Source organism: Daphnia magna, linkage group LG7, assembly GCF_020631705.1.
Source record: "Daphnia magna isolate NIES linkage group LG7, ASM2063170v1.1, whole genome shotgun sequence".
NCBI lineage: Eukaryota > Metazoa > Arthropoda > Branchiopoda > Diplostraca > Daphniidae > Daphnia > Daphnia magna.
In genome coordinates, this window is record NC_059188.1 from 13,399,305 (window position 1) to 13,426,553 (window position 27,249).

At 39.6% G+C, this 27,249-nt stretch overlaps 6 protein-coding genes and 2 long non-coding RNA genes across 38 annotated transcripts; 5 read left to right on the forward strand and 3 right to left on the reverse strand.

Annotated features, from left to right (window-relative positions):
• Positions 1-670: 670 nt before the first annotated feature.
• Positions 671-2,958, reverse strand: LOC116926030 (3 beta-hydroxysteroid dehydrogenase type 7). The gene is made up of 6 exons (XM_032932803.2): positions 2,820-2,958; positions 2,011-2,115; positions 1,771-1,938; positions 1,482-1,706; positions 1,264-1,422; positions 671-1,186 (listed from the first exon to the last, which is right to left on the reverse strand). The coding sequence occupies exons 1-6, from the start codon at positions 2,845-2,847 to the stop codon at positions 780-782; spliced, it is 1,092 nt and encodes a 363-aa protein (XP_032788694.1). The 5' UTR covers positions 2,848-2,958; the 3' UTR covers positions 671-779.
• On the forward strand, positions 2,954-8,915 carry LOC116926028 (probable tRNA (uracil-O(2)-)-methyltransferase). Of its 22 annotated transcripts, none has more exons than XM_045176324.1 (17): positions 2,954-3,110; positions 3,368-3,460; positions 3,535-3,900; positions 3,970-4,099; positions 4,165-4,267; positions 4,328-4,396; positions 4,454-4,708; positions 4,764-5,697; positions 5,764-6,496; positions 6,572-6,762; positions 6,829-6,832; positions 6,892-7,420; positions 7,494-7,676; positions 7,756-7,947; positions 8,002-8,090; positions 8,187-8,274; positions 8,338-8,915. In XM_045176324.1, exons 3-8 carry the CDS (start codon positions 3,576-3,578, stop codon positions 5,664-5,666), a joined length of 1,785 nt encoding a protein of 594 aa, XP_045032259.1. In that variant the 5' UTR covers positions 2,954-3,110; positions 3,368-3,460; positions 3,535-3,575; the 3' UTR covers positions 5,667-5,697; positions 5,764-6,496; positions 6,572-6,762; positions 6,829-6,832; positions 6,892-7,420; positions 7,494-7,676; positions 7,756-7,947; positions 8,002-8,090; positions 8,187-8,274; positions 8,338-8,915. The 22 variants fall into 22 exon arrangements, with proteins under 22 accessions (XP_045032259.1, XP_045032257.1, XP_045032262.1 ...); XM_045176322.1 differs by having other exon boundaries at positions 6,892-7,002; positions 7,066-7,420; positions 7,756-8,090; XM_045176327.1 differs by having other exon boundaries at positions 6,892-6,981; positions 7,066-7,420; positions 7,756-8,090.
• Positions 8,916-9,322: 407 nt separating this feature from the next.
• LOC116926080 lies at positions 9,323-18,005 on the reverse strand. Of its 6 annotated transcripts, none has more exons than XR_006649083.1 (16): positions 17,600-18,005; positions 17,412-17,532; positions 17,240-17,319; positions 17,057-17,175; positions 16,551-16,776; positions 16,284-16,434; positions 15,938-16,139; positions 14,531-14,719; positions 14,237-14,389; positions 14,053-14,164; positions 13,759-13,981; positions 13,449-13,686; positions 11,562-11,710; positions 10,160-11,470; positions 9,772-9,957; positions 9,323-9,426 (listed from the first exon to the last, which is right to left on the reverse strand). It is a non-coding gene; the product is annotated as an uncharacterized LOC116926080 (long non-coding RNA). The 6 variants fall into 6 exon arrangements; XR_006649084.1 differs by having other exon boundaries at positions 11,289-11,470; positions 16,221-16,434; positions 17,600-17,996; XR_006649085.1 differs by having other exon boundaries at positions 11,376-11,470; positions 17,600-17,994.
• LOC123466528 (protein O-mannosyl-transferase TMTC2-like) lies at positions 13,116-16,400 on the forward strand. Of its 4 annotated transcripts, XM_045176318.1 has the most exons (9): positions 13,118-13,340; positions 13,419-14,160; positions 14,242-14,725; positions 15,226-15,340; positions 15,409-15,494; positions 15,564-15,736; positions 15,806-15,890; positions 15,956-16,134; positions 16,209-16,400. In XM_045176318.1, the coding sequence occupies exons 1-9, from the start codon at positions 13,255-13,257 to the stop codon at positions 16,398-16,400; spliced, it is 2,142 nt and encodes a 713-aa protein (XP_045032253.1). In that variant the 5' UTR covers positions 13,118-13,254. The 4 variants fall into 4 exon arrangements, with proteins under 4 accessions (XP_045032254.1, XP_045032255.1, XP_045032252.1 ...); XM_045176319.1 differs by having other exon boundaries at positions 13,116-13,340; positions 15,564-15,890; positions 16,234-16,372; XM_045176320.1 differs by having other exon boundaries at positions 13,116-13,340; positions 15,564-15,890; positions 16,223-16,358.
• Positions 18,006-19,832: 1,827 nt separating the features above from the next.
• LOC123474359 (collagen alpha-2(XI) chain-like) lies at positions 19,833-21,220 on the forward strand. The gene is made up of 4 exons (XM_045176383.1): positions 19,833-20,046; positions 20,128-20,346; positions 20,462-20,593; positions 20,904-21,220. Exons 1-4 carry the CDS (start codon positions 19,833-19,835, stop codon positions 21,089-21,091), a joined length of 753 nt encoding a protein of 250 aa, XP_045032318.1. The 3' UTR covers positions 21,092-21,220.
• On the reverse strand, positions 20,241-24,616 carry LOC116935414. The gene is made up of 6 exons (XR_006649090.1): positions 24,533-24,616; positions 24,360-24,473; positions 23,598-23,939; positions 21,678-22,618; positions 20,444-21,599; positions 20,241-20,381 (listed from the first exon to the last, which is right to left on the reverse strand). It is a non-coding gene; the product is annotated as an uncharacterized LOC116935414 (long non-coding RNA).
• LOC116935004 (collagen alpha-2(I) chain) lies at positions 22,545-24,121 on the forward strand. Its single transcript, XM_045176381.1, has 4 exons — positions 22,545-22,964; positions 23,087-23,299; positions 23,449-23,580; positions 23,641-24,121. The coding sequence occupies exons 1-4, from the start codon at positions 22,742-22,744 to the stop codon at positions 23,943-23,945; spliced, it is 873 nt and encodes a 290-aa protein (XP_045032316.1). The 5' UTR covers positions 22,545-22,741; the 3' UTR covers positions 23,946-24,121.
• Positions 24,617-24,696: 80 nt separating the features above from the next.
• On the forward strand, positions 24,697-27,129 carry LOC116926067 (putative cuticle collagen 90). 2 transcript variants are annotated; one of them, XM_032932850.2, is made up of 4 exons: positions 24,697-25,537; positions 25,777-25,977; positions 26,212-26,349; positions 26,430-27,129. In XM_032932850.2, exons 1-4 carry the CDS (start codon positions 25,321-25,323, stop codon positions 26,720-26,722), a joined length of 849 nt encoding a protein of 282 aa, XP_032788741.2. In that variant the 5' UTR covers positions 24,697-25,320; the 3' UTR covers positions 26,723-27,129. The 2 variants fall into 2 exon arrangements, with proteins under 2 accessions (XP_032788741.2, XP_032788743.2); XM_032932852.2 differs by having other exon boundaries at positions 24,700-25,537; positions 25,780-25,977.
• The last annotated feature ends 120 nt before the right edge of the window (positions 27,130-27,249 follow it).

Below are 27,249 nucleotides of genomic sequence, written 5' to 3' on the forward strand. Positions count from 1 at the left end.
TAAGTGTTTTTTTGGCAAGCTAGAAACAAATGTAGCCCATCCTTATACCTATTCAATAACAAAATATTGCTTTTTTTATTATTTTTTAAAATCTAGAAACAGATGCAGTTCATCATCGTTTGGCTGGAGAATCACCAGCTGTGGAAAAAAATTTTCAATGCTATGATTGCAGCCAGTCATTTCATTCACTGGTAGATATTGGGAATCATTCCCACAGCTACCCTTGGCACAGTGTGGAGATTTGCCTCAAATGCTCTGATCCCATCACAGTGTTTATTCAAAAATTTCCCATAAAGGTCATACGCCTTCACACCTGCAAGAAATCACTTCTTCGCTACCAAAACTCAGATCTGCATCTTCTTTCTATTCAAATTTTCCAGATTCTTTGCTGGACTGATGCACCACAGCACCAGTCTGTGATTTTTTGTGATGTCTGTGATTTATTTTTTCCTCAAACATCATTTGGACTATTTGATTTTTTAAATCATTCTAACTTGACAACCCATAATTTTGTACCCTCTAGTAACTGTCAAAAGTGTGTGATGCCAGAAGTCAAATTGATGGGTAGCAACTTAGAATGTTGCATCATCCATTTTTGCACCAAAGATTGCAAGTCAGTTCTTAAAGAAGTAAAAAAAAATATTTAAATTGTTGGAAGAGCACAGCCGAATTAAGAGGTCTATTCCATATATTTTTATCATATTATGTTTGAATAATTTCTAATACACATACATTTAATTGTTCATAGAGATAACAAGAATGAATCATGAAAAATTTCCTTAGGACAGTGGGACATTTTTATAATAATCCAACGACTTACTAATCGCCTCCTCTGGACTGTAAATAGGTTTGTATCCGAGACGCAGAGTAGCCTTGAGTCGATTAAAACAGTAAAAACAGACAATGAAATATAGAGTCGACGGATGCGGAAAAGGGTTTTTTAGGTGCACTAGTGGGCGCAGCATGCGCGACACAAAATACAGAAAGAGAACGAAAATTACAGCAAGAGTAGCCGGATATACAAATGTTGATGCTTTCATAGATCGAGCTTTCAGAAAGGGATCTAGGAACTCAAAAGCATTTTGAATGACAGTGTCATCTGTGACAAATATTACTTCACCACCAACGATCGTTGGCTCTTTCATCAGCTGATCCTTGGCAAGGATATGAGCCCAAGCTGCATTTCCTGCATAATGGTATAGGTTTGTTTTGTTTGTTTTTTTCTTTCAAAGAATTCTGCCTTTTAATTAATGTTAAACGAACCAGCATACGTGACTTGAATTCTTTCACCACCCCATCCAATCCGGTACAAGCACCCGCCATGGTCTTTAGCAATCTTCAAGGCATGGGTGACATAATATGGGTCTAATTCCCCGTATAGCAGCGTAGGACGAAGGCAAAGCGTCGCAAGATTTCCCGAACCTACTTAAAAATTTTTTTCTTCCACAGTATTAGGTTTGTTATTTAAGAAATAAATTCACCGTCGGCTAAACGTTTTCCATTGGCGTCTCTGATTAGATTCTCTGCGTCGTGCTTAGTTCGACCATAGTGGCCGAAAAGGAAACCGTCTTTAGGGGGAGCCTTTGCCAAATGCTCAGTGGCCAGGAATAGCGGATCTTTCTTGGGTATCACCACATGAGTGGTACTTGTAAAGATTAAACAACCCACATTGGCTGTGATGCACTTATGTATTACATGACGAGTACCTGTTGATTGGCAAAAAAAGGGATCAACATAGTTAAAGTATTAGTAAACTTTTACTCCATTTACCATTAACGTTCACCTCTTCCATTATTTTAGCGGAAGGGAAATGGCTAAATCCCGTCTCTGCAGCGGTATGGATAACGCAATTTACACCATCGAAGATCTCATTTCCCATGGTTTCCGGTTTAGAAATATCAGCCACGAATGATTTTACGACCTTTTTCTCCTCGAAGCCTGCTCATGAAAAGATATAAAATTTGAAGTATTGAGGACACTTTTGGTTTTAGCTAGAGATTCCTATTATACCAATACGATTGGTAAACATCTTTTTGTCAATGACGCGGATCTCAGCTACTTTTGGGTCTTGCTGAAGCAAGCGAATGATGTGTTGTCCAAGGAACCCTTGGCCTCCTTGAAGAATGAAAAAAACAAAAACAAAAACATATTCAGTTAATAGCTGTGATAGACCCAGTTTTAGAAAATTATAAGTACTTAAAATTGCTTAAAACCATTTCACTGCCTAAACTGTTAAATGGTATGCTTAAAAAAAATAAGATTCTAATTTATTATTTGAATTCTTCCTTTGGATCATGCATCAATTCGGCATCAGTGATTTTGGAGCATATTACGTTATAAAACATCAGACCAGTCATGTTTAATTGGATCATCGGTTTTGTCATTGAAAACGAGCAAGAGAATAGAATCTTTGAGTGAAAGACTGATTTACGACCATGTCATACAAAAGGCAGAGAAAGATACAGATAAATTCTAGTGCTGCTGGCAGTCATCGTCACGTTTGGAACTTCGAGATCTGCTATTGGCTCTCCTACATCCTTTCAGCCAATTGAATTTACTGCCTTAAATCACATCACTTGCACGGCGTATTTTTTCCCCATCCAAAAATGGGATGAACACACTACTTCGTCTTATTTATTTAGTTTTTATTATCTGCATCGAACGTGCGATATTTTTTATTTGATTATGCGATAACTAGCGTAAACACAGGGGCTCTTTCAAACTTTGCCCTTTTCTACAGAGTAAAATGTGGAAATTTGACTGTACAGTCTCATAGGATTAAATGTAGATTGTTTTATTTAAAGTTAATAGTTACTCACCGGTAACGAGAACAACTTCAGAACCCATTGCATTGGTTTAGTGGTTTTTCTTGATTTTCCTTCCTTAGCGTTAGCGATGTATTTAAGTGAAATTACTAAAATATCGGCAACGTAGCTTCCCTAGCAGAAAGAAAATTTCCAGTGGAACCTAAGAAAACAGAAATGTGGACCACGTTATCGCTGTGTACATCATATTCGCCAAATGCGAAACATTTATACAAGTTCTTAATTCGCGAGTGTCGTAAATTGCCAAAAGACGCTCAACCGTATTACAAAAATTTTGTTCGACAGGTAATTTTAATATGCTATTGTAAAACCCAAATATTATTGCTTGAGTTTTAAATTGAATTTAGCGTATCTTAACTAAAATTAAATCTAGTTTATTCGTACCGAATTTCAGTAGACGCTGCGACTGCCAGCCTCCGTTAACTAGATACCAACTGTGAACATTTCCCCCTTCTTAGCTGTATTTTATCACTGATAGGATGAAACATAAATATGATCTTTGCCCTCTACTCAGCCATAATTGTTTATTTTTTTAAAAATAGGGATTTGGTCAACATGCTGATGAGGCTGATCCTGAAAGGGTTAAGCAAATAATGCAGCGTGCTGTTGAAGACTCAAAGTGGATTTTGAATAAGGTATGTTTCAATAGTTTGAAAATAAAATTCAATTTGCCTCATATCACTAATCTCTTGTTTAAATTGTTTGCTAGTATTGCACAAAAAAGTAGATGTAAAGCATTTTAAACACAAGATGGCTGAAACATTTTGGAATGCTCTAAAAGTGTGGAGCCAAAAGCCCCACGTAGTCAACAAACGCCTGACAGGTGTTGCATCTGTAGCCCAGTGGAAATGTACATCTAATTTTTCGTCGTGGGAAGAGATAGTTGAAAAACACTTAGAATTGATTGGTCTTAATGAGGTAGAAATAGAAAAGAGAATGAGCAGTCATCTGTGGTCAAAATCAGAACACTGGACCATTGAAAATCATGAAGAGAATACATGCTTTGCCTCGGTCAGAAGATGTTTGCCTAAGCAAACACGTCGCCATCAGACTGTTCTTGAGCTCGAAGTCATAGGTCTGCTTGTTCTCGTTGTTGTTAGTTTCTAATACATGTGATTATATTTTTCGGGGTTCATTTTTATAGATTTTAAACTTAAGTGCGCTGTTTATGTACCTTTAAATGAAGCTATCGAAGGAGAAATCGAAAACCTCATTCCTCCTTGCCCGTACGCTGCATGTTTGGTATCCTCGGACATTGAACTAAAAGTTTTTAAGTAAGTTCTTATAGTTAACTGTAATTTTAAAGAGTCCACTATAACTCAAATGTTTTCTTCGACAGAAGCGATACCAGAGGCGAGTGGCTTCTGCTTCACGTCTTGCCTAAGTTGAGAAAATGGTATGCTGAGATGGATAATCATTCTGGAGTGGACTCTGTTCATTTGGTATACTTACAGAAAATTTTCTCTTTTGTTTATTTAACGTAAGTTCTTTTTAAAATATAGGTGTCATTAGAGGCCTATAACAACCTCTACCAGGAATTGAAAAAAAAATATGTTCCTAACATTGCAAAGGTATTTCTGTTACAGGTCATCAGCTTGTTCAATAAGAAAGTTTTGTCATTTGTTTAGGTGTGGCCTGAATGTACAGACCCCCAAAAATTTATTCACGAGGATGTAGCTATTGCTTCATACCTCATCCTCTTATGGCGCCAAGAACGGGAACGTCTCCAGTTGGATTCCAATTACAGGCAGACGTTTATTGACATTGGTTGTGGCAATGGGCTTTTGGTTTACCTGTTAACATCAGAAGGATATCAAGGAAAAGGTATCGATATACGAGCTCGCAAAATTTGGTCTTTGTATCCGCCAGAAATTCAACTCGAGGTACTATCACATAGTGGATTTTTTTTCCCTGATCTAACACTTATTCCCTATGAAGATCTCGACTTTGGTACCGTCTGAAGAGACTTACTTTCTCGAGTTTGATTGGCTTTTGGGAAATCACTCAGATGAGCTGACTCCCTGGCTTCCCGTTATGGCATTACAGAGTTCGATCAAGAGGCATCCAGCCCACCTGCCCACACGGTACTGGGTCCTGCCTTGTTGTCCGTTTTCATTTTGGGGCAAATTTCAGCGCGAAAAATTCAATTCGGCAAACAGTTCCCGTTATTTCGAATATTTGCGCTTCGTTGCCGATATTGGACGCAATTGCGGGTATGATGTTGAAGAAGACAGACTGCGAATCCCTTCGACAAGGCGTACGTGTTTCGTTGGCACTATTCATAAAAAAAGTGACTCTGAATGGGCCGATTTGCTGAAGATCAAAACAAACATGATCGCGTTGAGCAAAGAAGGCGTTGAAGAAACCATGTTTCAGCCACGTTCTGCCGTAGAACTTATCCGCAACTGTACGAGAGTGGAACGAAGTATACAGGATGCGTTCGTTAATTTGACGGCCAAATATCTGCTCAAATGTGGATTCGAGAAACAGCCCGGGGAATGGAATCAAGGAGGTGAAATTAATTTAACTGACTTGGTAACGTTGGTAAGTGAAGAGTTTAAAGATTTAAGCCGGTTAAAAAATGAGTGTGGAGGAATCCAAACATTGCTGCGAAACCATTCCCATATCTTCGTTGTGCAAAACAAGTGTGTACGTTTTCGTTCTCCACATGAAATATCAGTTGAGGAATGGCGGAACCAACAGAAAAATCCAGAAGCAAAAAGGAAATTGCGGTTGGCTGCAAGTGCTTGCGCAATTACGAAAAAGAAAGCCTGTTGGTTTTTCGCGAATCATCCAGATGGATGTCCTTTGACACGAGACTCATGCCGATATGTTCATTAACGTCAATGCGGTCGACTTAAAGAAATACATGGTAAACTCAATCAACAAGTTTTTCTACTGTGTTAACTCGAACTTTAAAAGATAAATTTTTATATAGAAAATCTGTTTTGATGGTAAAGGACAACTTTGGTTACGCACTGCGTGAATGTTGCAACAACACGACTCTCTCAAACGCGTACTTATTACAGTGATTTTACTGTATTGGAAAGCAAACCCGGGTCTATTGCCTTACGCAATAGATAGGCAATTTGCCTATCAATCCAATGGTCTACCACTGAGCTATTGGGGGTTTTGTATCATGATCTATTGTTTCAACACCTTAACGTTGGCCACTATGCACGAGTGCACATTCAGAGATACAAGTTGATTATGATTCTTTTGATTCCCTTTAATTTATCAGCTGGTAGGCTTTGTGTTGCTTTTAGTGTCCTATACTAAAAATGGGCAATTTTAAATTTTATACTTTCGTTAGCACGGGCCAACGCTCTACCACATACAGGGGAGAAAGATACAAGAACGGTACGGCTGCCGCATCGCATATAGGAAATCTGTGGTTCAATTCCCTGCCAGGTTTCAAGGAGATGTTTCGTGAAGTCTACACTCAACGAGAAAATAAAAAATGAGCTGTATTATTCTAACAATTTCAAAATTTTTTTCTTGCCTGTATTAGGGTGTTGAAGCTTTTATTCTGTGTTTTTCTTGCTATCAACAGTACAGGCTGACCCTACGAGCAACGACAGTTTTAGCTACAAATGCTTAGCTTCTCGTCTTACAACTAGTAGTTGATATTCTAGGTTTTTATATTTAAAATTAGAATCAACTGTCTGTAGGTTAGTAAAGTTCAAGCACTTAAAAGCAAGAATTATACTGATTTAAAAGTAAAATCTATTTTCGTTGGGTTTCAGGAGGAAAAACTAGATGGCGTTGACGTGCACTTTGATAAAGATCACGAATGACAAGTAAAATGCGTGTTAGTATCATAATATAGTGGTATCGTAATGTATTTTTTTATTAATTTCACGGGACGCTGATGTGTGTGTGTGTTTGTGTTTAGGTAGTCAATCAATGCTGCCTGTTCTGCACTTGGGGAATATTGGTCAGTTGAATAAATTTTCTACATTTGCTGAGAAATCAAGTCTCACTTTTTCTTGATGCTATTCAGCATGGTATAATAGTTTAGTCTAGTAGTAAAGTTTAGTCTAAACTTTTATACCATGCTATTCAGGTTCATTGATTTGGTACAACACCACTCCAATCCATAGTGGCAATTTTTATTTCCGTGCAAGTGCCCTTCTAACTTTTGACATAGCAAGAGGTGAGGAGAAAACTGGGATGTGTGAGTTGTTTGCTGTTATCTATTTTCTTGATTTTCTTTAAATTCTTTAACCTTCTGCAAAAGGCATGGATTAATCCTTGGAAGAATTCCTTGTTGCAGTGAAGTTAACAAAAAAAAATCAGTGTACAATTGGCACTGATTTTTGTTATTTTATTTGTTTTAATTTTTTTTTCCGATTTTTCAACCTATCAAAAACTTCGCGAACACCGAGAGCTCTTGATTCCTCATTCGACCCAAGGAGGCCCCAATTGGATGAAGTCATCTAGTGGTCGAAAATTAGACTACTTGAAACTCTGGTCATCTTTAATTTCCCTGTGACAACGGATAACGAGTGGTTAACATGTTTGTTACGTTCCCCAAATCTTAAAACTCGAAGGATATTTCAACCAAAAACTAACGGCATGTTATTTACAATTGAGTAAATCCATTGCTCTGTTTGTGTTGGGAGACAAGCACTTCACACCATTTGCTCTTTTTTTTATATGAAACAGTTTCCCTTGTGATCAGCCAAGCAAGTTACTCATCAGATACCTGTGGACAACTTATATCTGCAACTCGCCATTATGATTTCCCAGTGAGAGGATTCACATTCTGCTTTCACCTGTAATAGGCATCATACTTTCATTACTATAGAAGTTATGAAACAAAACACACAAATGATGCTGACGCTGTAGGTTCGTCTATTGTAACACAATTTTGTAGACCAGAACAAAATCACCTGAATCTCACCCTGTTTATTGGCTTGTGTTACAGTTTACTGTTGTTTTCCATCTGGTTGGTGCAACATATTCATGTTTATGTGGTGAAATATCCACCGTTTCATCACCAAAACATCAAACATTCTACAACCATACATTGTCATCATCCACCTAACCATTATCTTCTCAGAAATCTTCGTCTCATTTCAACTTAACCAGCTAAGATTCAAAGGCTTTGACATCTTTGGTATTTTAAGTTTCCACTGTGTGAAGTGTCGTGCCATTGTAACGAAGAATCTAGTGATAGGATTGCAAGTATTCATCATCCTACTGTGCAAAAATTGTCTTCCTAATAACTTCTGTAGTTCTCGTCCCCAATTAACCGCACACGTAAGTTAAATTGTCGTATCTGTTATATTTTCATCGAAAACGTTCTATTTCCCATCTGAAAACGCTTTCTTTTCCGTGTCATTTTCATCCATTTAGAACTACTTTTTCTTCCTCTTCCCACGGATGCAAAATCAACCATCGACGTTCCAGTTATGCTGTCCTTGTCTACCGGAGTCATTTACGCGTAAATTTTATTCATTTTTGTCTGATGAAAAGTACAATTCTGATAACTTTGTTCATTTTTAAGGTAGCGCCATGGCTGAGCAACATGGAGCAAATGATATAAGGGCTAGCAGCGATATCCCGCGGCGATGGAGAAGGGGTTCACCGAGGAACGTCGTGCTGTGGTATTGTTTTGTTTTGCTTTGCTTTGTTTGTGTATAGTTAACCCGTTGGCTGCCACCCCGTTTGCGTCCCATTTTTTTTTTAGCTTGTAGGGACCGGGCGCTGTTCTACCTCATGGTCTATGCCATGGGGAGAACAGTCGCCGCGCCTTTAGGCGCCGTAGGCAATGCACCAGTAGGGACTTCTCTTTGTCGATGCGGTGGTAGATTCCTGGGGTGTGCATTCCCGGAATGGAATCTATTACCGTGTCAGCCCGGACTTGTCTTCGGACAAGTCCCACCTTGTTCGCGATCCTTCTGACGTGATGCGTAGCAACTGTAGTAAAGCAACCTATGGGTTGTATGGCCTGGCAGCCAACGGGTTAACTAGTTATGTGTATGTATGTATTTGTTTATGTATGTTATTATGTTCGTATTGTTATGTAAAACAGTGGTGGAATTGATGGGTGGAGGAGGGACAATAAAAATTAATTCGTTTTAATATTTCTTCTATGTATTTCATTCTATTATTTTATACTTACTCAATATTATAATGTGAACAACTTGGATTTCTCATTCCATACTATCTATCATCTCTTTAACTCTTACTCCAACGTTCCATGGGAAATTGAAGTTGACATGCCTTCTTCACAGTTTAACATACATAAGTTTTTTTTTTTTTTGAAGAAATATCTAATTCTTCGCAATAAAAATTTTCTTAGAATCTTTCGCCATTTGCCCTTGGATGAACATATTTTGGTCAACAAGGAAGAAAAAAAAAACATTGTTTTGTTTTTTTCCAGCACACAATTGCCTCAGGTACAAGTCTGGAGGAAGAATGTAACCAAATTCATCTTTAACTTCCCTTTGTTTTGTGCAAAGAAGTTAATCATTCACCAAATGCAAAACTTGTTGTGGATATATTTTATTTACACTACAATATAAAAATAGTTGTAGTCGTTTCTGGCACAGGGTGATCACATGGCCAACACAGTCAGGTACATCGGGGAGACCTAGAAATTTAGTTACAAACTACCACTATTATTAATAAATCACATCACTTTAGAACACATTGAAGTATCATAATAACTTGATTTTGAAAAAGAATTACTACTTTTTCTATAGAAAACATTTGGTGATAAATTAGCAAGTGTTTGCCTAGCAAAAATGAAAAACATGTTGATAATTCAACCAAAGCCAAGCCAAGCTTCTCCTTTAAAATTTTTGCAAGGTGTGGTAAAAATGCTTTTTTCAAATCAAATTCTAATCACAATACGTTTAAAACTTTGTTTGGATACACTTCACAGTGAAATACCTATCTTTATGTGTTTAACAGGAAATATAGGTTGAAAACATACCTCAAGACAAACAGAATCGGTAGATGATAAATTTCAATGAAGGCGACATCCATTTTGACAACCATCCTCAGTCAACGGCAGGCGACAGTGAATGACATGCCAATGCAACTTTTAAGGAGTTGGTGGCTTCTCCCCTAGATGTCACCGAATTTGGCGGCCAACAGGGCTTTCCCACGAAATTCTATCCTGTGAATTCAAAGTTACTAAGTGAGCATGAAAATAATAATAATAAATAGAACAAGGACCATACTGAGTACAAATGAACTGACTACATCACCAGTAGACGAATTCAAAGTCATACGAATGCTTTTTCGTTCACTGCAACGAATTTTGTGTTAAAAAAATCGTTGCAATTACGGAGGTAAACGTCAGCACAGAGAGTTATTACCTTTTCAAAAATTTAAATCATAATTATATTAGCGAATTCGTCGTAGGTCTCAGCGACAAACAAACAGAATTTAGCGCCTCTCTTTTCCCGTGGCCACTATTTTGACATAAAGAACTAAATCCCCTCTTTTTTTTTTGTTTTCGAGAAGCGACAAAACTTTTCATTGTTCCCCCTCGTTACTAAGATTACAATTTAATGCAAGCTTTACATGTACATAACGTTCCAGAGGGTTGTGACTTATGCAGCTAGTTACCACACCGCTCCCGCTGTACATTTCCTGCATAGATGCCATTATTGCACGTATTAACAACTGTGCATGTAACATGTATACAGGATACCAACTGACTAGTTATTGGAGACTTTTCACTTGAAAATGGGGGGAGCGATGATTAGCTCTTCTCGTAGAAATCGATTTCAAATGTAGCTCCCGATTGCCTGTTACGAGAAAATTCAAGTTCCGATTGCAGGCGAATATGCCAATCACCTACTCCCAATAGACAAAATTCAACTTCCCTTCTTCCGTTTTAGAGACACGAGGCAAATCTCCCCTTCTATTCAATTGCTTTTAGTTTTTTGTGTGTGCTCTAAAAGCGTTCATTCAGAGCCGCATCGTCACCTCAAAAATGTTCGCCATGACTTTATCGACGTTTGAAGTTTAAAAGCATTTTGGAACTATGTGGAGCAACAATAATTCTTCATCAAACAAATTCAATTGAATTGTGCTGGACATGGATGGTCGATGACAAAACTTTCCGCACTCAGCTAAGATATTAGCACGGATGGGTGAAAATCGATCAGTATGTAATCCATTTTCATCCATTCCATCAACAAAATGAAAATGTGAATCGAACTTGCACTAACTTGCTATCATGGTAGGCCTCCCCTATGCGTAATATCAACACAATCTAAAAGCAAACCCTAGCGACCTAACGCAAAACACGAAACTGTACCAAATGGTATCTGTACCGTCTAGGATCAACAAAAACCTGTCTAGATCGATTTTGATAGAAAAAGCTATTTTTTTTTTAAATGCAATAATAACAAGGACAAAGTGGCTAGATGGACATAATAGATCGGCCTGCAGCGGCGACGATTGCCAGACTCTTATTTGACAAAGAGGAAATCAAACCTCGTCACTCAACGGCGTTGACGGGAAACTGCCTGCAGGGTTCGTTCAGGCGACGTGATAGGACGATCATCACAGCCTGGGGCATACCTTTTGATTAGTCTCAATCGAATGCCAGCAACAACAATTCTCCACACGAGCCATTTTTTTTTTCCGCTGCCGGCTATGATATATTCAAGTGGAAACTGCGAGAAGAAAGCAAACGTTTTTTATGAGACGGAACAATTCAATCATCTTATGAACATAAAAAAAACGTCCCACAGGTTATCCACTTACTATTTTTATTCCGCTAGCCATAGAGCATTCTTCGACTGTGGCCTTCCGTTGCGTATTTTGTACGGCCGTTTAACTGATATCATCTAAATGCTCATCACAGTATCACTGCCACGGCCGCTCCTTTTTCGTTTTATTAGACAACCATAAACCTAAACAAGAAGAGGAAAGCCGTTAAAAGAGTGGCAAGCACAGCTCAACGATATGATAATAAAATATGAAAGCAGTAGACTGACAAACAGACTGGATGCACGATGGACACTAGATCGTGAAAAAATAAATCGTTAAATGACGGGCTACGGACTCCTTCAGTTTCCATAGTATGACAAAATGAATGCACCGAATAAAAAAAATATATAAAATCAACGCGCGACAAATCAAAGCAATTTGTAATTCCACTGAATTTTCTACATTTTCTTTCTTTTTCCAAAAAGATTCCCGATTGTTTCTAACGGGATTAACTTTGCCTTTTGTTGGCCATCGCAAAACTAAGGGAATAAAACTAGTCTTTTTTTGATCAGCTATTGTAGCACAAGTCATCAAAACTTGTTTTTGCCCTTTCAATAAGAAAATCGATAAAGTGAGCGACGAGCGGATCTCGATCGAATTTATTTGATCGGTTCAAAAAAAAAGGGGGGGAAGTAGTGGCAAATTGGGTCAAAAAGTTGTTTGAGAAATCCGCGTTCACGCAAAGAATTTCTGCTTCCACTTTGACGTCGGTGGTGGAACGTGAGGGTCAACGCGTCGGGAGCGAAAGAAAGTTGGCGTTAATAGAATTGATGGAAAGAAAAAGAAAGGCAAAAAATGGGCAGTTGATGAGGACCTATTCAGCGGAAGGAGAATGTCTACCTCTGAAAGAAAAGAAAAACCATCGTCATTTCAAGTTTTTAACTAGAATAAAACATTTCCTTTTGTTGCGAAAAAGAAAAGATTAAAAAGACGAAAATTGAGTCAACTTTCTTGGCTGGTAAACAAACAAAACAAACGCAGAGTTGAAAAAAACAAACAAGGGATTATAGTCTCTCATCAACCAAGATTTCGAGGATGTACGAGAACCTGATGATACGGCGGTAGGCTCGACGAAGAACGTCGTTCATTTCTGTGTACATTTAAAGAAAAATAAGAAAATGGGTGTTTACATAGAGCTGCATGCAATAGGCAAAAATGTCAAGTTTTCGATTGTTTGATATTGGGCTTTAAGATCTTCCCTGTGCCACCCTTCCTTTCCCTCAATTGTCTACATAATGGCTTATACATTCATCGTTTCTCGAGTCTAAGGACTCGATCGATTCCCGAATATCCCCGAGGTACACCTATTAGGTAACGTTGTAGTCCTATCGTCAAAGACAATGGCACTAGAAAGAATATGAAAAAGAACTTGTGGGCTGTGGAGATTTCATAAAAAACAAGTTGAGTCGTTTCTGATTAGGGAGCACAAGCTTTTTAAGGTGCGCGCGCATCGTTGAATCAAACTATTGCCTATCATCGTCCCCACGCGGGCCAATCCCTTCTTTTTCTCCTATGTGCTAACTCTAAAAGGATAGGGCCAAACATAAAATCGCCAAAGATTCAGAGAGCGATGGATGAGAAATAGGTAGACGGTTGCGAGAACATTTACAGTTGCCTTGGCAGCACCGACGCAAACGTTACAAATAGTGAAATTCGGCCGCAGGTGTAGAATGTCAACTGACTAAAGATGGACCTGGCCGTCATCATCTGTCCACTGGTGGCTTTCCTGCTCTACTACGACACGCTACAGGCCGGATTTGTATACGACGACAAGTACGTAAAATCGCTAATGTAACGACAGACATATCGCAAACTTACGCAACAGAAATGTTTTTTCCAAATTAAAAACAGACGAGCCATTTTAGAAAACGCGGATGTTACCGTTGCTTCCGAGTCGTCCACCATGAGCGCTCTGATGGTGCATGACTTTTGGGGCACTCCGCTCAACGCTTCCGAATCGCACGGATCGTACCGCCCTTTGGTAACGCTATCATTTCGCTGGACCGCACATCTGGTCGGAGTAAATCATGCCTATTGGTACCATTGGACAAACGTCCTGCTTCACTGTGTGATTACTGCTGCGGTGACCATGATAGCCGGAGGAGCATCAACATTATTCCTACAAGAAAACAAAAACAAAAATGAATTGCGACATGGCAACTACGTCACTGGTTTGTTGTTTGCAGCTCACCCGATCCATTGCGAAGCTGTGGCTGGATTGGTCGGACGGGCAGATTTGCTATGCACTTTCTTCGTCCTAGCCGGCCTTGTCAACTACGGTAGACGGGCTAGTTTAACGATGACGTTGGTTTTGACTTGTGCCGCTTTCTTCAGCAAAGAGTACGGCATCATGTTGACGCCCATCTGTCTCCTTTACGACGTCGTCCTCGTCATTCACGGCCATCCTCGACAATCTAAAAGAAACAATCGAATGTTGTTCAAACGGGCTATTCTTGTCCTGTGGTCTGTTGCCTTGGTCGCCTACCGCTTTTGGATATCCGGCTTCCAGAGACCGCAATTTGCTAAGGCGGACAATCCAACAGCTGCATCGTCGTCATGGACAACTCGTACCCTCACATTTCTCTATTTACCAGTAGCTACAAATAAAAACAATAAATAAATAAAAGTTTAAAGAATACTAATTGAAATCAATCTTGGTTTACATTTACCTTAGGTATTTCATTTTGGTCTGTTGCTGTATCCGCGATGGCTCAGTTTCGATTGGTCCATGGACGCCATCCAGCCCGTCACTTGCATTAATGACATCCGCAATATGGCTACGCTAATTTTCTACGCAATTCTCGTCACGGTCGTCCGTAAGACTGTCGAACAACAAAGCCAAAACAAAACACAGAAGATCTTAGTAGCGTTGGCAATCCTCATTACGACAATTCCATTCCTTCCGGCTACCAACGTATTTGCATACGTCGGATTTGTTGCGGCCGAACGGATTCTCTATTTACCTTCGGTCGGTTTCTGTCTCCTCGTCGGAATCGGGGTGCAAAAATTACTTGTCCAGCAGTCGAATCGAACAATCATCTGCTTTGCGTTGCTGATTGTTTTATTGGCTTCGGGACGGCGAACGATCCAAAGGAACAACGACTGGATCGACGAGGAACACCTGTACCGATCCGGCATAGAAATCAATCCGCCTAAAGGTCAGGCCAATTTAAATTGACTTAATTTTTCCCTCCTTAGAAATGCTTCACGTATTTTCACAAATAAATCGATAAAAAGGATAGCGACAAGAAAAACGCAAGTAACAATAATAATACCCGCCCTCTAGCGAATACGTGTCATTAAGACCGTGAAATTGGATGGGCAATTAGAGTGGGTGTCGCTCACAAAACAGCCCCCCCACCCCACAAACACACTAGATCCGACATAATCTCCTAGTCACAGACAATTCTCTCCGCTCCCAGCATTCATTACCGTAAAAGAATTAAAAGCTAAAAGGGAAGAGTGAGACGGCCACACACAGACACATCCACGAATGAATAGCTCCGCTTGATTTGAAACAGCGACATCTACTTAATATCAAACGCAATTAAGAAAAAATAAATAACATTGTAGTCGATTATGCTATTTCAAACTCGTCAATGACACGCCCTTTAAAGTGAAAAATTCTGATTCGACAATATTTTGTGCTAATCGACAGCGTATGGTAATTTGGGCGTCGTTTTACAAGAATCTGGTCGATTGACTGAAGCCGAATGGAATTTCAAAAAAGCTTTATCCTATCGGCCCAACATGGCAGACGTACACCACAATCTGTAAGACTGTTCAGATTCTGGAAAAGATTAATTTTTTAAACTATAAAAATAATGATTCTAATTTTTAGTGGGAATCTGTTCCAGCAACAAGGTAGGTACGAAGAATCTCTACAAGCGTATAATCTGGCCATTCTTCATCGACCGCAATTGGCTGGTGAGATTCAAAGAAAATGTGCGTCAAAATTCGTTTACAGTTGAACGCAAGTTTCACCTTTTCTATTAGCGGCTTATTCCCAAAAAGCCAAAGTGCTCTACAAGTTAAAACGCTGGGCAGAAGCGGAAAGGACTTTATTGGCCTGCACCCAATTAACTGGACATTTGCAAAAAGACCCTAACGCTCACCAATCAGCCAAAGTATCTGCCACCATTTTGATGGCAGATCTTTTATCGCAAAACGTAAGGCCGTCTGACTGTACTTCTATTCAACGAAACACAAATAAAATCCTCAACTGTGACCCAATAAAGGCATCTCGTGTAAACGAAGCAGAAGATTGGTTACTACGAGCACGCAAACTAGCGCCACGAAACCCACTCGTCTACTTTCAATTGGGTAATACCTGCACAATGAACGAAATTGATTGTAATTCAATTACTCACCGTCATGTAATTTGACAGGCGAATTCCTATCTGCCCGGAAGAGACACGACGAAGCCGCAGAGGTGTACATCCAGGTCGTTCGAATCGAACCTGACAGCATTGCGTGGACCGTGGCTGCCGCTCACGCTCTGCACGACGCCAGTCGGAATGTTGAAGCCGAGGTTTACTTCCGTAGAGCCGTCGCTCTCGTTCCCATGGTTAGCTGAGCGATAAAGCAAAGAAAAACTGCTGTGAATTGTCTTGAAATTAAAACGTGTGTCATTTTACAAAGGATATTTCTCACAGAATCAATTTAGGTGCTGTGCTGCACGTTCAAGGCAAATTCCATGAAGCTGAACAAGTTTACCTGAAGGCACTTCACCTGTCACCCAATCATCCATTGACCACGGCTAATTTGCGACGCCTGCGCAATTCATGGAACACATCACACCAAAGCCGTAGCAATAATCAAAGTTTCACTTAAAAACTGCACAGAGTGTTCAGTGTAAATTTTCAAACTAAAAACAAATAATGTTATAAACAAGATTATTGATCTGTTTTAAAGATGATGAACCTTATAATAACTAACAGGTAAAGATGATGTAGGATTTGTCAGAGTGCTATCTAGGATTACCTTATTTAGTTTTCAACCACAAAGTTGTCTTTTACACTCAGCAGGCTGATGTGAATGGAACAGGTTTGGATGAAAAATTGCAATGTACAGGGAACATTGCGGAACCTTGACTTCTCCACAGGGGAAAAGTCTGCGATTCACGGATGATCGACGAAACGTTAATTTCTTGTTCCCCACGCTAGGTCGGTAATCAACGTTCTGGTCAGATCTGGAGAACCCAGTTACTCTAAACAGGAAAGCAAAAAACGCAGGGGTTATTCACTAGCCGTTAAAAAAAAAGGCCTTGTACAAATTTCTAGAAATACTTCTTTTATCAGTTTTGGTCGGCTTGGCAAAACAAAACAAAAAACAAAAAAAAAACAAAACGAAAAACATACGTTTTTTTTAGATTGCTTTTTCCTTAGAAAAGTGGAGGAGAGATGTATATTAACAAGACAGTTGGCTAACATAAATTCACCAAGTTTTGGTACCTAAGGTTTCTTTAACCAAAATTCTATTTATTATACCTTTAAAATGAATGGGCCATCTGGGAATTCCAGTCCATTTTAATCTTAGGCTTTTTGAGGATGGACTGAGTCTGTTCTGCACAGCTGGTAACCAAATCACATTGTGCATGAAGTAAAGCCTGTTACATGGTTTCCAAGATGTTGGTAAAGTTTCATTATAAAGGAAAATGTAGGCAATTTTACCTAGTTTTTGATGCCCAACTTTAATTTCTTTATCTGCTCCAGCACAAATAACACTCTACTCCTCCATGTTCTTGTTATCACTGTTTTAATACCAGAATTTGAACAGCATGTGATGTTTTTCAAATTTCGTATCTATGGAAAATGAATCCAAGTATTTTGATGGTAGGCTTACTTCGTCTGTTTGAGTGTGTGACAAATATCACATTTCCCACGCTCCCAAAAACAATGAAAACATGAAGTAGATTATTAACAGGAACCTCTGCAGTATTGTACAGTCCTTACAGCTAAAATTTCTGCAGAAAACAAAGCATGTAATGTTGCTGAAAAATGAATAAACTTAAAAACTATGCATTGTCATACCCTTTTCTCAGCCATTTCTTTTCTTACATCTACTTCTTTAGCTGATCTACAGTTTAAACATTCTTTCGGATACGCCTCCCAAAAATGTCTTCCATTAAACTTGAGCTATCGAAACACTTTGGTACAGCAGTAGACACGTGTCTGAACCAGAATCTTTGCTTCAAATTTTATTCGTAAGCTTAATCACGATGTTGCCAACTGAGGTCGATTTTTAGTTTGGTTGAAGAAATGGTGCATATTAAATTCACGACTTGGGAAAAAAAATAGCCAAATAAAGCAGTTGGTTATCATTGAAAAACATTTTTTAAAAATGGAATTGTGATGGAACCACAAACCAGGATGGAACCACGATGTACCAGGAGAGGTGGGCAAACGCAGTAGGGCTTCCCCGCTTAAAACTGTGCCAACTTTCGGAAATTGTTCTCACTTCTGCCGCTAGGTTCTCTAGTGTTAGTGGCCCTCAGATTTGGCGCGAATTATCAAAAGTAAAGCGTCTGCCATCTTGTCGATAGTTGATTCCATTTCGTTGTTTCATTTGTTCAATTAGTTATTTAACTTGGCAGGGTAGTAATGTGTTTTTGATAAATTGTGTTGCGAGATGGTTAAATGCTTCGTGGTTGGATGTTCTACGGGATACAAATCAGCCAAAGAAAATGATGCTAAGGTATTTAAACCACCCAAAGAAGAAAGGCAATTCATTTTCTGGGGTAAAAAATTGGAAAGAAGTGACAGAAAATTTTCTAGAAGTGGAAAAAAAATGAGATGGATGTGGCCAAAAAGTCGAGTATGCGACACAAGCCAAGAAAACTGTCCAAATTGTGATCAAAATCGTAATTTTTATTGCATTTTTGTTGTTGTTACATTTCAAAAGTGATAAAAACAAACAAGAATTAATCTAAAAAAAATCAATAAATAAACTAGCATTGTGTTAATTTTATTGTTACTGAACTAAAACACCATTAAACAACGATGCTTTATCCACAATGGTTAAACTTGGCGCCAGATTTGAGGGCCACTAACACTAGAGAACCTAGCGGCAGAAGTGAGAATAAGAACTGAAACTTGGCACAGTTCTTTCCTCTCGCGTTTGCCCACCTCTCCTGGTACATCGTGATGGAACTGTAAAAGTATGAGGCACTTTTCAAGATGGCTGAAGAAGAAACAGAATAAATGAATTTTGTAAAACGAGTAGCTTTTTGTTATATCCCAACGAATAGGAAATATAACTTGAATACTTGTGTCGAGTTTCTAGTAATAAACCTTGAATTCGTAGGCCAACTCCTATCTTAATAAGTTTTTGAAAATAAAGAAAAATTCTCTGTTGCATGTCTTTTACATTTTACGTGTTTTCCCTAAGGTTAGTCACACATAATAATACCCGATGTCCAACAGTCATTTTGCGGGTAAATTCGTTAATAGAAGCGAAAGTTTCAAGAGTTCAAGATGACAGGCGTAAGTCTTAAATCATATGAGAACACCATCTCGTACATTACAGGGGGTTATTCGCAATTTTCTAGGACAAACGATAAAAGAAACTGACATTTTTACCTGTTTTCTTTATTTAGGAGCGAAACCGTAGATAAAAGAGAACAGAGACTTTGGAGAGTTGAAAGATAAACACACACGCATAGAACAATTCCTCAAAAAACGTGGCGGCACAGGTTATTGTCCTAATGGACTTGCATCGTTGCATGCAAACGTGGTGAAAAGAAATAAAAGATTCCGGGTATGGGCATTCCGGAATGAGATGTAAACTCTTTTCAGGCTCAAGGAAGAATCTATCTAAGAAAGGCTGTGATTTAGACACTCTTTGAAATATGCAGCCGAAACGATTGCGGTTGCGTTATTGTAGTCGTGCATAATAGCCAATAAACGACTAGACGACTGTTGTTGCAATTTTGATCCAAAAACTGCATCAGTACAAAATAAAATTTGATGCCGACTTTTTAAACAGTTTTTCCCTAAACAAAGATGTTTTAACCTTGCGACTAGATCATTAAAATTTTAAGAAAACGGTGTAAACAAGGACTACATCAATATGCAGACACAAAGCATAATTAGTAGCGACTGTTTATAATCTCCTGTATCATCTTGTGCAAACGATAGTTTCAACGGGAGCCGCTGCAAAAAGTACATTAGGAAACGGACAGTATATAAGAGCCAACACTTCGACCAAAGAAATACAGAACATTTCTATCCTGTTTAGCTTTCTGTCTAAGACGTTTCTGCAAAGATGTTGTCTTATTTGCTCTTGTCTTGTAGTTGGTGTTGTTTCTTTGCTTTCATCTCCGTCATTGGCAGAGGTGAAGCGCATCCCCATCAATTAGAATATGCAACGTACCAACCCCATTTGTTTACTTACCGTGAACTACCGTCTAGCAATCGGTATTCTCAGTTTCGCAATATCCCTTCGACGATCCGACAGCCGACCAGACATCGTCAAAGAGGTAATCATTTTTGCGCCTGTTAGAAATACAAAATGCTCAAGTTTCGTTTATTTTTAAATACCGAATTGGTTGCCATCGTAGTGTGGCCACTCTACGTCGTTGGTCCTGCTGTTGATTATCCAACCTATTATGCACTGCCACTATACGCTGATCAATTTCCTTATACCGAACTGCAGCCGATTGATGGGCAGCTACTTGGAGAAGAGCAGCAATCGGAAAACCCATTGGCAGTGAGGGATCAAGTCTACAACGAGCAGCCCATTTCCAAAGGTGGATTGCCGCTCGTGAGAGGACTCTTTGGTAATAATCAAGCATTTTCATCTGAATTTCTTAAACTAAAATTTAAACGTAACAGAAAGATTGCCTAGTCTTTAATTCGAAACAAAAATGTGATTACCGTTTACACGTACACTAGGGCCGTATGCGGATCAAGAAGAAGAATTCATCGAATCCCGGTTAAATCTCAGGAAAGATCCTCGATTCATTTTATCCAGTCTTTTCGGATTTAAGTGGGGTGTTTTGCAACAATTGCTGAGAGGGCCAACTGGTATGATTTAATTTTAAAAAAAATTACGCCTATCGTCTACGATGAAGTTGTTCAACCTAAAGATGTCCTCTTTGTCAACCTTTGTTTACAAAGAGGACATCATGTATTACCTACTACTACGTAGTAGTAGTAGTAGTAACGGCCTACGGCCGTAGGAATTCATTTAACGTAGGCCTTCGGCCGTAGGAATTCATGTCCGCTTTGTAAACTTGTTGACAAAGAGGACATTTTTCAAAAATATGTAGAATTTTTCATAAGGTACATGTTCACAGCACGATGTAAAGCACAAGATTTCCGAACGATTTTATAGGCCCAGCAGGACCGCAGGGTCCACCCGGTTCTCCTGGTGAACCTGGTGCTGCTGGTCCTCCCGGTGAACCTGGTGCTGCTGGAGCTGCTGGTGAACCTGGTGCCGCTGGTGAACCTGGTGCCGCTGGTGAACCTGGTGCCGCTGGTGAACCCGGTGAACCTGGTGAACCCGGTGCACCTGCTCCCTAAACGAATCGATATTTATCAGTGTATCTTTAAAAATTCACAACAAGTAAAAGCGGTTAAGGTGTGTATACTGGGTGTAGTTTTCATGCCAATCATAGGATATGGGACTATAAATACAAGAAAATGAAATTATATGTTTGAATTTTGTATAGACTAGTTACCAAAAACTGGTCTAGAACTGGGCAAAACTTGTGAAGTGTATAGATGTGTTTTCAACAACAGGTGGCTGCAACCTAGTCAATGACTGAAATTGGGAAATGAACGTTAACATTCCAGCAAACTCGGAGACACGTCAGAAAGACGGCTAACCAAGACAAGCCGGTATTAAGTTAAGTAAGGCGAAAACAAGTGTAACTGCACATCTCTATATGATGTCATTGATTACATGTAATCATTTATAGAGCTAATACTTTCCCAGCCGAAACGTTTCCACTGGTGCGTTCACCACAGCATAGATATGACGACATGCTTGGCAAAAAAAAAGGCGCGGCTGTCGGTGTAACCGCCGCTGCTGTTTTCCGTAGAAGAAAAAATGAAAATAATAATAAAAAATAAAACACCAGACCAACCGCAACAGTGTACATATTACCTCAACATATAGAGCTGCTCCGTAGCGCGTTACATTGTCAGTTTGGCTTGAAGCAGATGGTTGGTTAGCACAAGTTCATCGAGGACGGACGATGATTTGCTTTGTCTGCCGTTGCTCTGCTTAAATGACGACGGTCTTGCGCTAGCTCGTTAGACGCGCTATCTACCCACTTCGATATGGCCAGTGTCGAGTGAATTATGATAGCTTCGCTTGCGTTTCAAGCAAATTGCTCGCGATTGTAGTGGTGCTTTATCCCGTGATGATATTTTCTCACCCCGCTGTGGGAGATACACCCACTGCGGTCGCCGCAGAGTTGACCAAGTCCAAAAACATATTTCAGCAATTGCACTGCTATTATTACTATTATTATTAGTTTTAAACACTCCCGTTTTACTGAAGGTATGAGAATTTCCCATAACACCGATGCTAAAGTTAAAAAGAAAATCGTGATAAATGGGGACACAATCTTTCTCAAAACATAGGCCCGTTAGTTTTGTCAATCAGAGGTTTACAATTGAATCAATTCCAGAAATTAAATCAAAACGATTTCGATGAATATTGCAGTACAACAAACTTGGGATGAATGTCATCGTCGCTGTTAATTAGGTGGGTTTTTACATAGGCTTTAAAAAACCATTTAAAGAGTTTGCCATTAAAATGGTTCTTAAAACTAAAACAACATCAAATTCGAGACGGATCCTGAACTGCAGAGTCATCCACCAGTGAATGTAACAGGTGGGCTATATATGTTATCTGTTACAGTGAAACATATCTAGTAGTCTAGACTAATCAATAAGTCACCCGTCAGCGGAACACAGTTCGAATACCTGTGCGGGGAAAAGGCGGTCCTTTAGCGTCACAGCAGCATGACTTTTCCCCTGCACGTGATTCTCGTTCGAAATCTCCTATCAGAAAAGTGAGGCTCATGCCAATCGGCCACCCTGCACAGAAAACAGATTGACCAAGACGGCTATATATACAAGCAAGTCCACTGCAGTATTTAAAAGAATCCCATTTACAGCGTCGACTTGCGATTGAGCTAGTGAGGAATACACGCAACTACTATGTTGCTGTCTTTTCTCATTTATTGCAGTTGTTTTCTGGCTTTCTTGCCTATCATCGGCGAAGGCAGCAACAGCAATAATCAAGAAATACAAGATTCGTTTGATATACTGAAATCGCATTGTCCCCACTTGTTGTCGCACGTTGCTGAACTGTCCCATTCTAATTTGGACTCCCTTTTACGATACGTGTCTTCGGATGATGAGCCAACCACCAATCAGCCACGTAAGTTCACAATCAGTCTGCTTGCTTCCACCCACCTAACGTTTAAGTATAGAAATGAAAGTTGAAGAATCTAGTACATTGCGAGATTCCGAACGAATACGTAACGTTTGATTGTTCTACAGAACATCCTTCTGCTGTTGACAATGTTGTTGATTTCCCGATAAATGAGAAATCAGACACAACGACCTCACCGGCTGGTTCGTCTCGCCCCAAAAAATACATTGACGTACTGCAACAGTTGCTGAAGAAGAGGCCCCATGTAGAAGGTCGTCCGCCAATTAACGAAGCAAAAGATGGATCTCGGCATGTACGATCGCTACCGATAGGACCACCCGGTACGCTACCCAAAATCTCTCTCGATTAATTAGCATACGAGCAATGTCTAGACGTTGAAAGCATTTGCAATGTTCGTACGACGTAAGAAAATGTAACGAGTTTTCCTTTTTTTACTTTCATTTGAAAACGTAAACGACAACGTTTTCAGGCCCATTTGACGAAATGCTCCGAGACGAAGACAATGAAATCTCTCAATCGGAGCCAAAGATTTTCGGACTAAAATGGTATCTACTAGGGCTAAAACTCAACTTGTTATCTGCTCTTTGTAAATGTCCACCTGGTAATTTTTTATCTTACCTTCATTAGAGGCGTAGTACGCGATCATGATTCGTTGTAATAGGTCCTCCCGGAGAAACTGGTGCTACTGGAGCTACAGGACCAACTGGTCCCACTGGTGCAACTGGAGCAATTGGCCCTACTGGTGCAACTGGCCCTACAGGACCCACGGGAGACACAGGGGCAGTCGGTCCCAATGGCCCGCCAGGCCCAACAGGCGCTCCTGGCCCAACTGGTGACACAGGTGCTGTAGGACCACCTGGTCCCCCTGGCCCAACAGGCGCACCTGGACCCACTGGGGATCCAGGCCCTGAAGGTCCAAGAGGTCCTCCTGGTCCTCCTGGTAACAATGCTGGGGGAAATCTGTAGTAGATACACGAAAATGTTTAAGTTATTTAAAAGGTTAACTGAACACAGCATAGCTTGTGTCATTCTTTCATTTTCTCCCACCAGCTTTTGTGTTTGTGTGGGATTTTTATACTTGTTTGCTTTCCATTGTCTATTACTTGTTCGGATGGTAAATACAATTTCAGTTCAGTGTGTTACTTCCTTAGTCCCAGAAATGTCCTGTTTTTCCATGATTAATGCAACTTAAAAAAAGACATGCTTTTACTACTACAGATTATGTTTTCTTGGCTAGAAAATGATTCCTTATCAAACTTAAAAAAGGAATTTTTCAGCTTGGAAGTATGATTTTCTTTTGTAATAGAAAGCCAGTGGGGTTTCAGAATCATTGCTTGGAACAGTTACAGCGTGACAAATGAAGAATCAAAATGCACTTACCATGAAAATAGATTCATATTCCAAAATTCATCAACAACCCCATTACAGACTGTATCTATGAAAATTAACAGCCATAGATCAACTGCCTTCCCTTTAGAGTGACAGAGTTTGAACCTGTGTTAAGGGTCAAAAAAGGTTAAAGTGCATTTTCGATTATGATTGAATCCATTCACCTGAGCAACAGCGAGGTCCATTTGGATTTGCATATTTCATTCCACGATGCTTTAAAATAGGAAGAATGATGAGAGAGAAAAAAAAAAAAAAAAACTGGTGTGACGCCTTATATCGTTTTGACAGAAAAAGCGAGTAAAAACAAATGCCGGCGAAGTACATCCCTAGCGGCTGAGCCTTGAGATACTAATCGAATTCCATTCAACAAAAGAATATAATGGCTCCATTATTACTTCGTCCTGTAAACTGAAAATACGTTTTAGTGCATCATCCAAACAAGAGCTATTGCAAGTATGTGTTAGGATATCCTAAAATATGTTTTAAGGGATATACTGCAAATAGAATCGGTATTTGCTAGAAAGCTGTAATATTTCTGGTGCTACGTTAAGCATGTAGACTGTACTCAAAATACCACACGTACCATTCAGAATAGCCCCCCCCCCCCATTTTTGCTACCGTGAAGTACCCAAGTTCATTGAGTATAGTCTCATCGTCTATTATCGCTGTGTGGTGCAGTATGTACCATTACAGCAGCATGGCGTTTCCTGGGATTCTCCGTTATGCTTTTCTCGTCAAGCCTCCTATAAGAAAATAAACAGCCACGTTATTATGACAAGCCACATTGCAAAGAACTGTAGAAGTATAGCTACGCCTCTCTAGAAAACAGACTGCCGGAGACGAGCATATAAAAGGAGAAGTGGTGTTTTTGAGCTGGGCTTATTTTAGCAAACGAAAAGTAACAAATAACATTGTGTTGTTTGCCAATAAGCCTATAATAAGATTTGAAACTATGTTGTTTCTCGTACTCGGTTTATTTAGTTGTTTCATCGCTTTCTTATTGCCCGGCATCAGTAGCACAAGTGACACCGGAATCCGCGATCCAACTGATTCATTTACTTGGCATTGCCCCCATCTTTTATCCTACGCTGCTGAGCTATCGAACTTTCATTTGGATTTTCTACTACGCCATGCAGCTTCCAGTAATAAGCAAACCATCAGCCGAAAAGGTAAAACCTGCACACAGTGTTCACAAGCTTTTTCATTGTGTTTTTTGCAGTTGCTGTTTGCTGCTCATGTCCTACCTTTGTAAACGCGATTAGGAATTATAACGTTATACATAATCACGTCACATAAGCATGTGACACCATGAGTGACTCAAATATATCCTGATGAGTTACCTTGTTGAAACTTTGTATGCAATTTCACTGACATCTGAATTCATATTACAACGGTGATTATTTTTAAGAAGAATTTGTCACTGGCAGTTATTCAACTGACACGCCAACTGAATATCCGTGGCAATTCGCTACCGATTCATCTCAAACGACTCAATACGTCGAGCTGCTCCATCGGCTATTAGACAAAAAATACGACCATCAGAAGAAACAACAATTCAGAAAATCATTCCGCTCACGGCGATTGCGATCACTACCTAAAGGACCTCCAAGTAATTTATTTCTGACCACAATATTTCCTTTAGTATAACGTCTGTTTCTGTGAGGCAGAAGACATGCATTTGTAGCTCCTGTGTATCTCACTGTTAGTTTATTTTAAAGGCTCGTACTGAAAATATCTAAATGTATGCAACTAAGGTTGAGGATAGCAAAGGCTTGTTAGGGAATAGTATAATTTTGAATGATTAGAAAATCGCTTAAAACCATACCAAACATGTTTTATTCAGGTCCAAATGACCGAAAGTTTGAAGAAAAAGAAGAGGACAACGAAATTTCAGAATCAGACTCCAAGTTTCTGAAACTAAAATGGCATTTGCTTGGTCTGAAACTGAACCTTCTATCTCACCTTTGTAACTGTCCACCTGGTAACTTTGTTTTGCCTCTGCATTAACTTGAACGAAATATCGTGTTCGAAACGTTTGGTTTTCCTTGTTTGCCTTGCAAGGTCCTCCCGGCGAAACTGGTCCACCTGGTAGAGATGGTATAAACGGCAAAGATGGTGTAGATGGTGTAGACGGGGTCGACGGTGTCGACGGGCTCGATGGAGAAGATGGAGAAGATGGAATGGATGGTGAAGATGGCAAAGATGGTATAGACGGAATACCTGGAACGCCTGGAAAAGATGGTGATCCAGGCCCACAAGGTCCAAGAGGTCTGCCAGGTGCTGACGGGCAGGATGGTAGGCCCGGTCAACCCGGCCAGCCCGGTACGCCTGGTCAGCCTGGTCAACCTGGTTAACCGTGCAAACCTTGTTAAGAGACACCTTAGGTGCAACCTGACCACAAACATTCGCACGTGCTTTACAGTTATTTATTAACATCCTTCGCTTGCTGGAAGGCCATCCAATAATTCTCTCTAAAGGTGATGACGGTGTTTCAAATGTTATGCTCCAATTTATAGCCAATATCCAATGCAATTCCCCCTTCCCCCCTTATTCAGCATTTAATTTGAAATTTTACGTAAAAGGGTGACTGATTTGCAACGGATTTGCATTAGTTTACTACACACTTCTAATTATTGTGCTAGTTTATGCCTTTTGCCTCATATTTTGGTCTTTTTGCTGATTGCTCTCCCGAGATCGTGAATTGCCATCTGGTCCCTGCTGTTAGTCATCACCAAAACCACAAATACAGTTATTGAACTAGTTCCGACCCATATAATGGTCTTCGTTACTTAAATAGGTGTTGCCTAACTGGAAATGATTTTCTCTTTCCTACCGAAAAAAACCACAATCAACAGTCTAAATTTGGTTACCAGAAATTGAT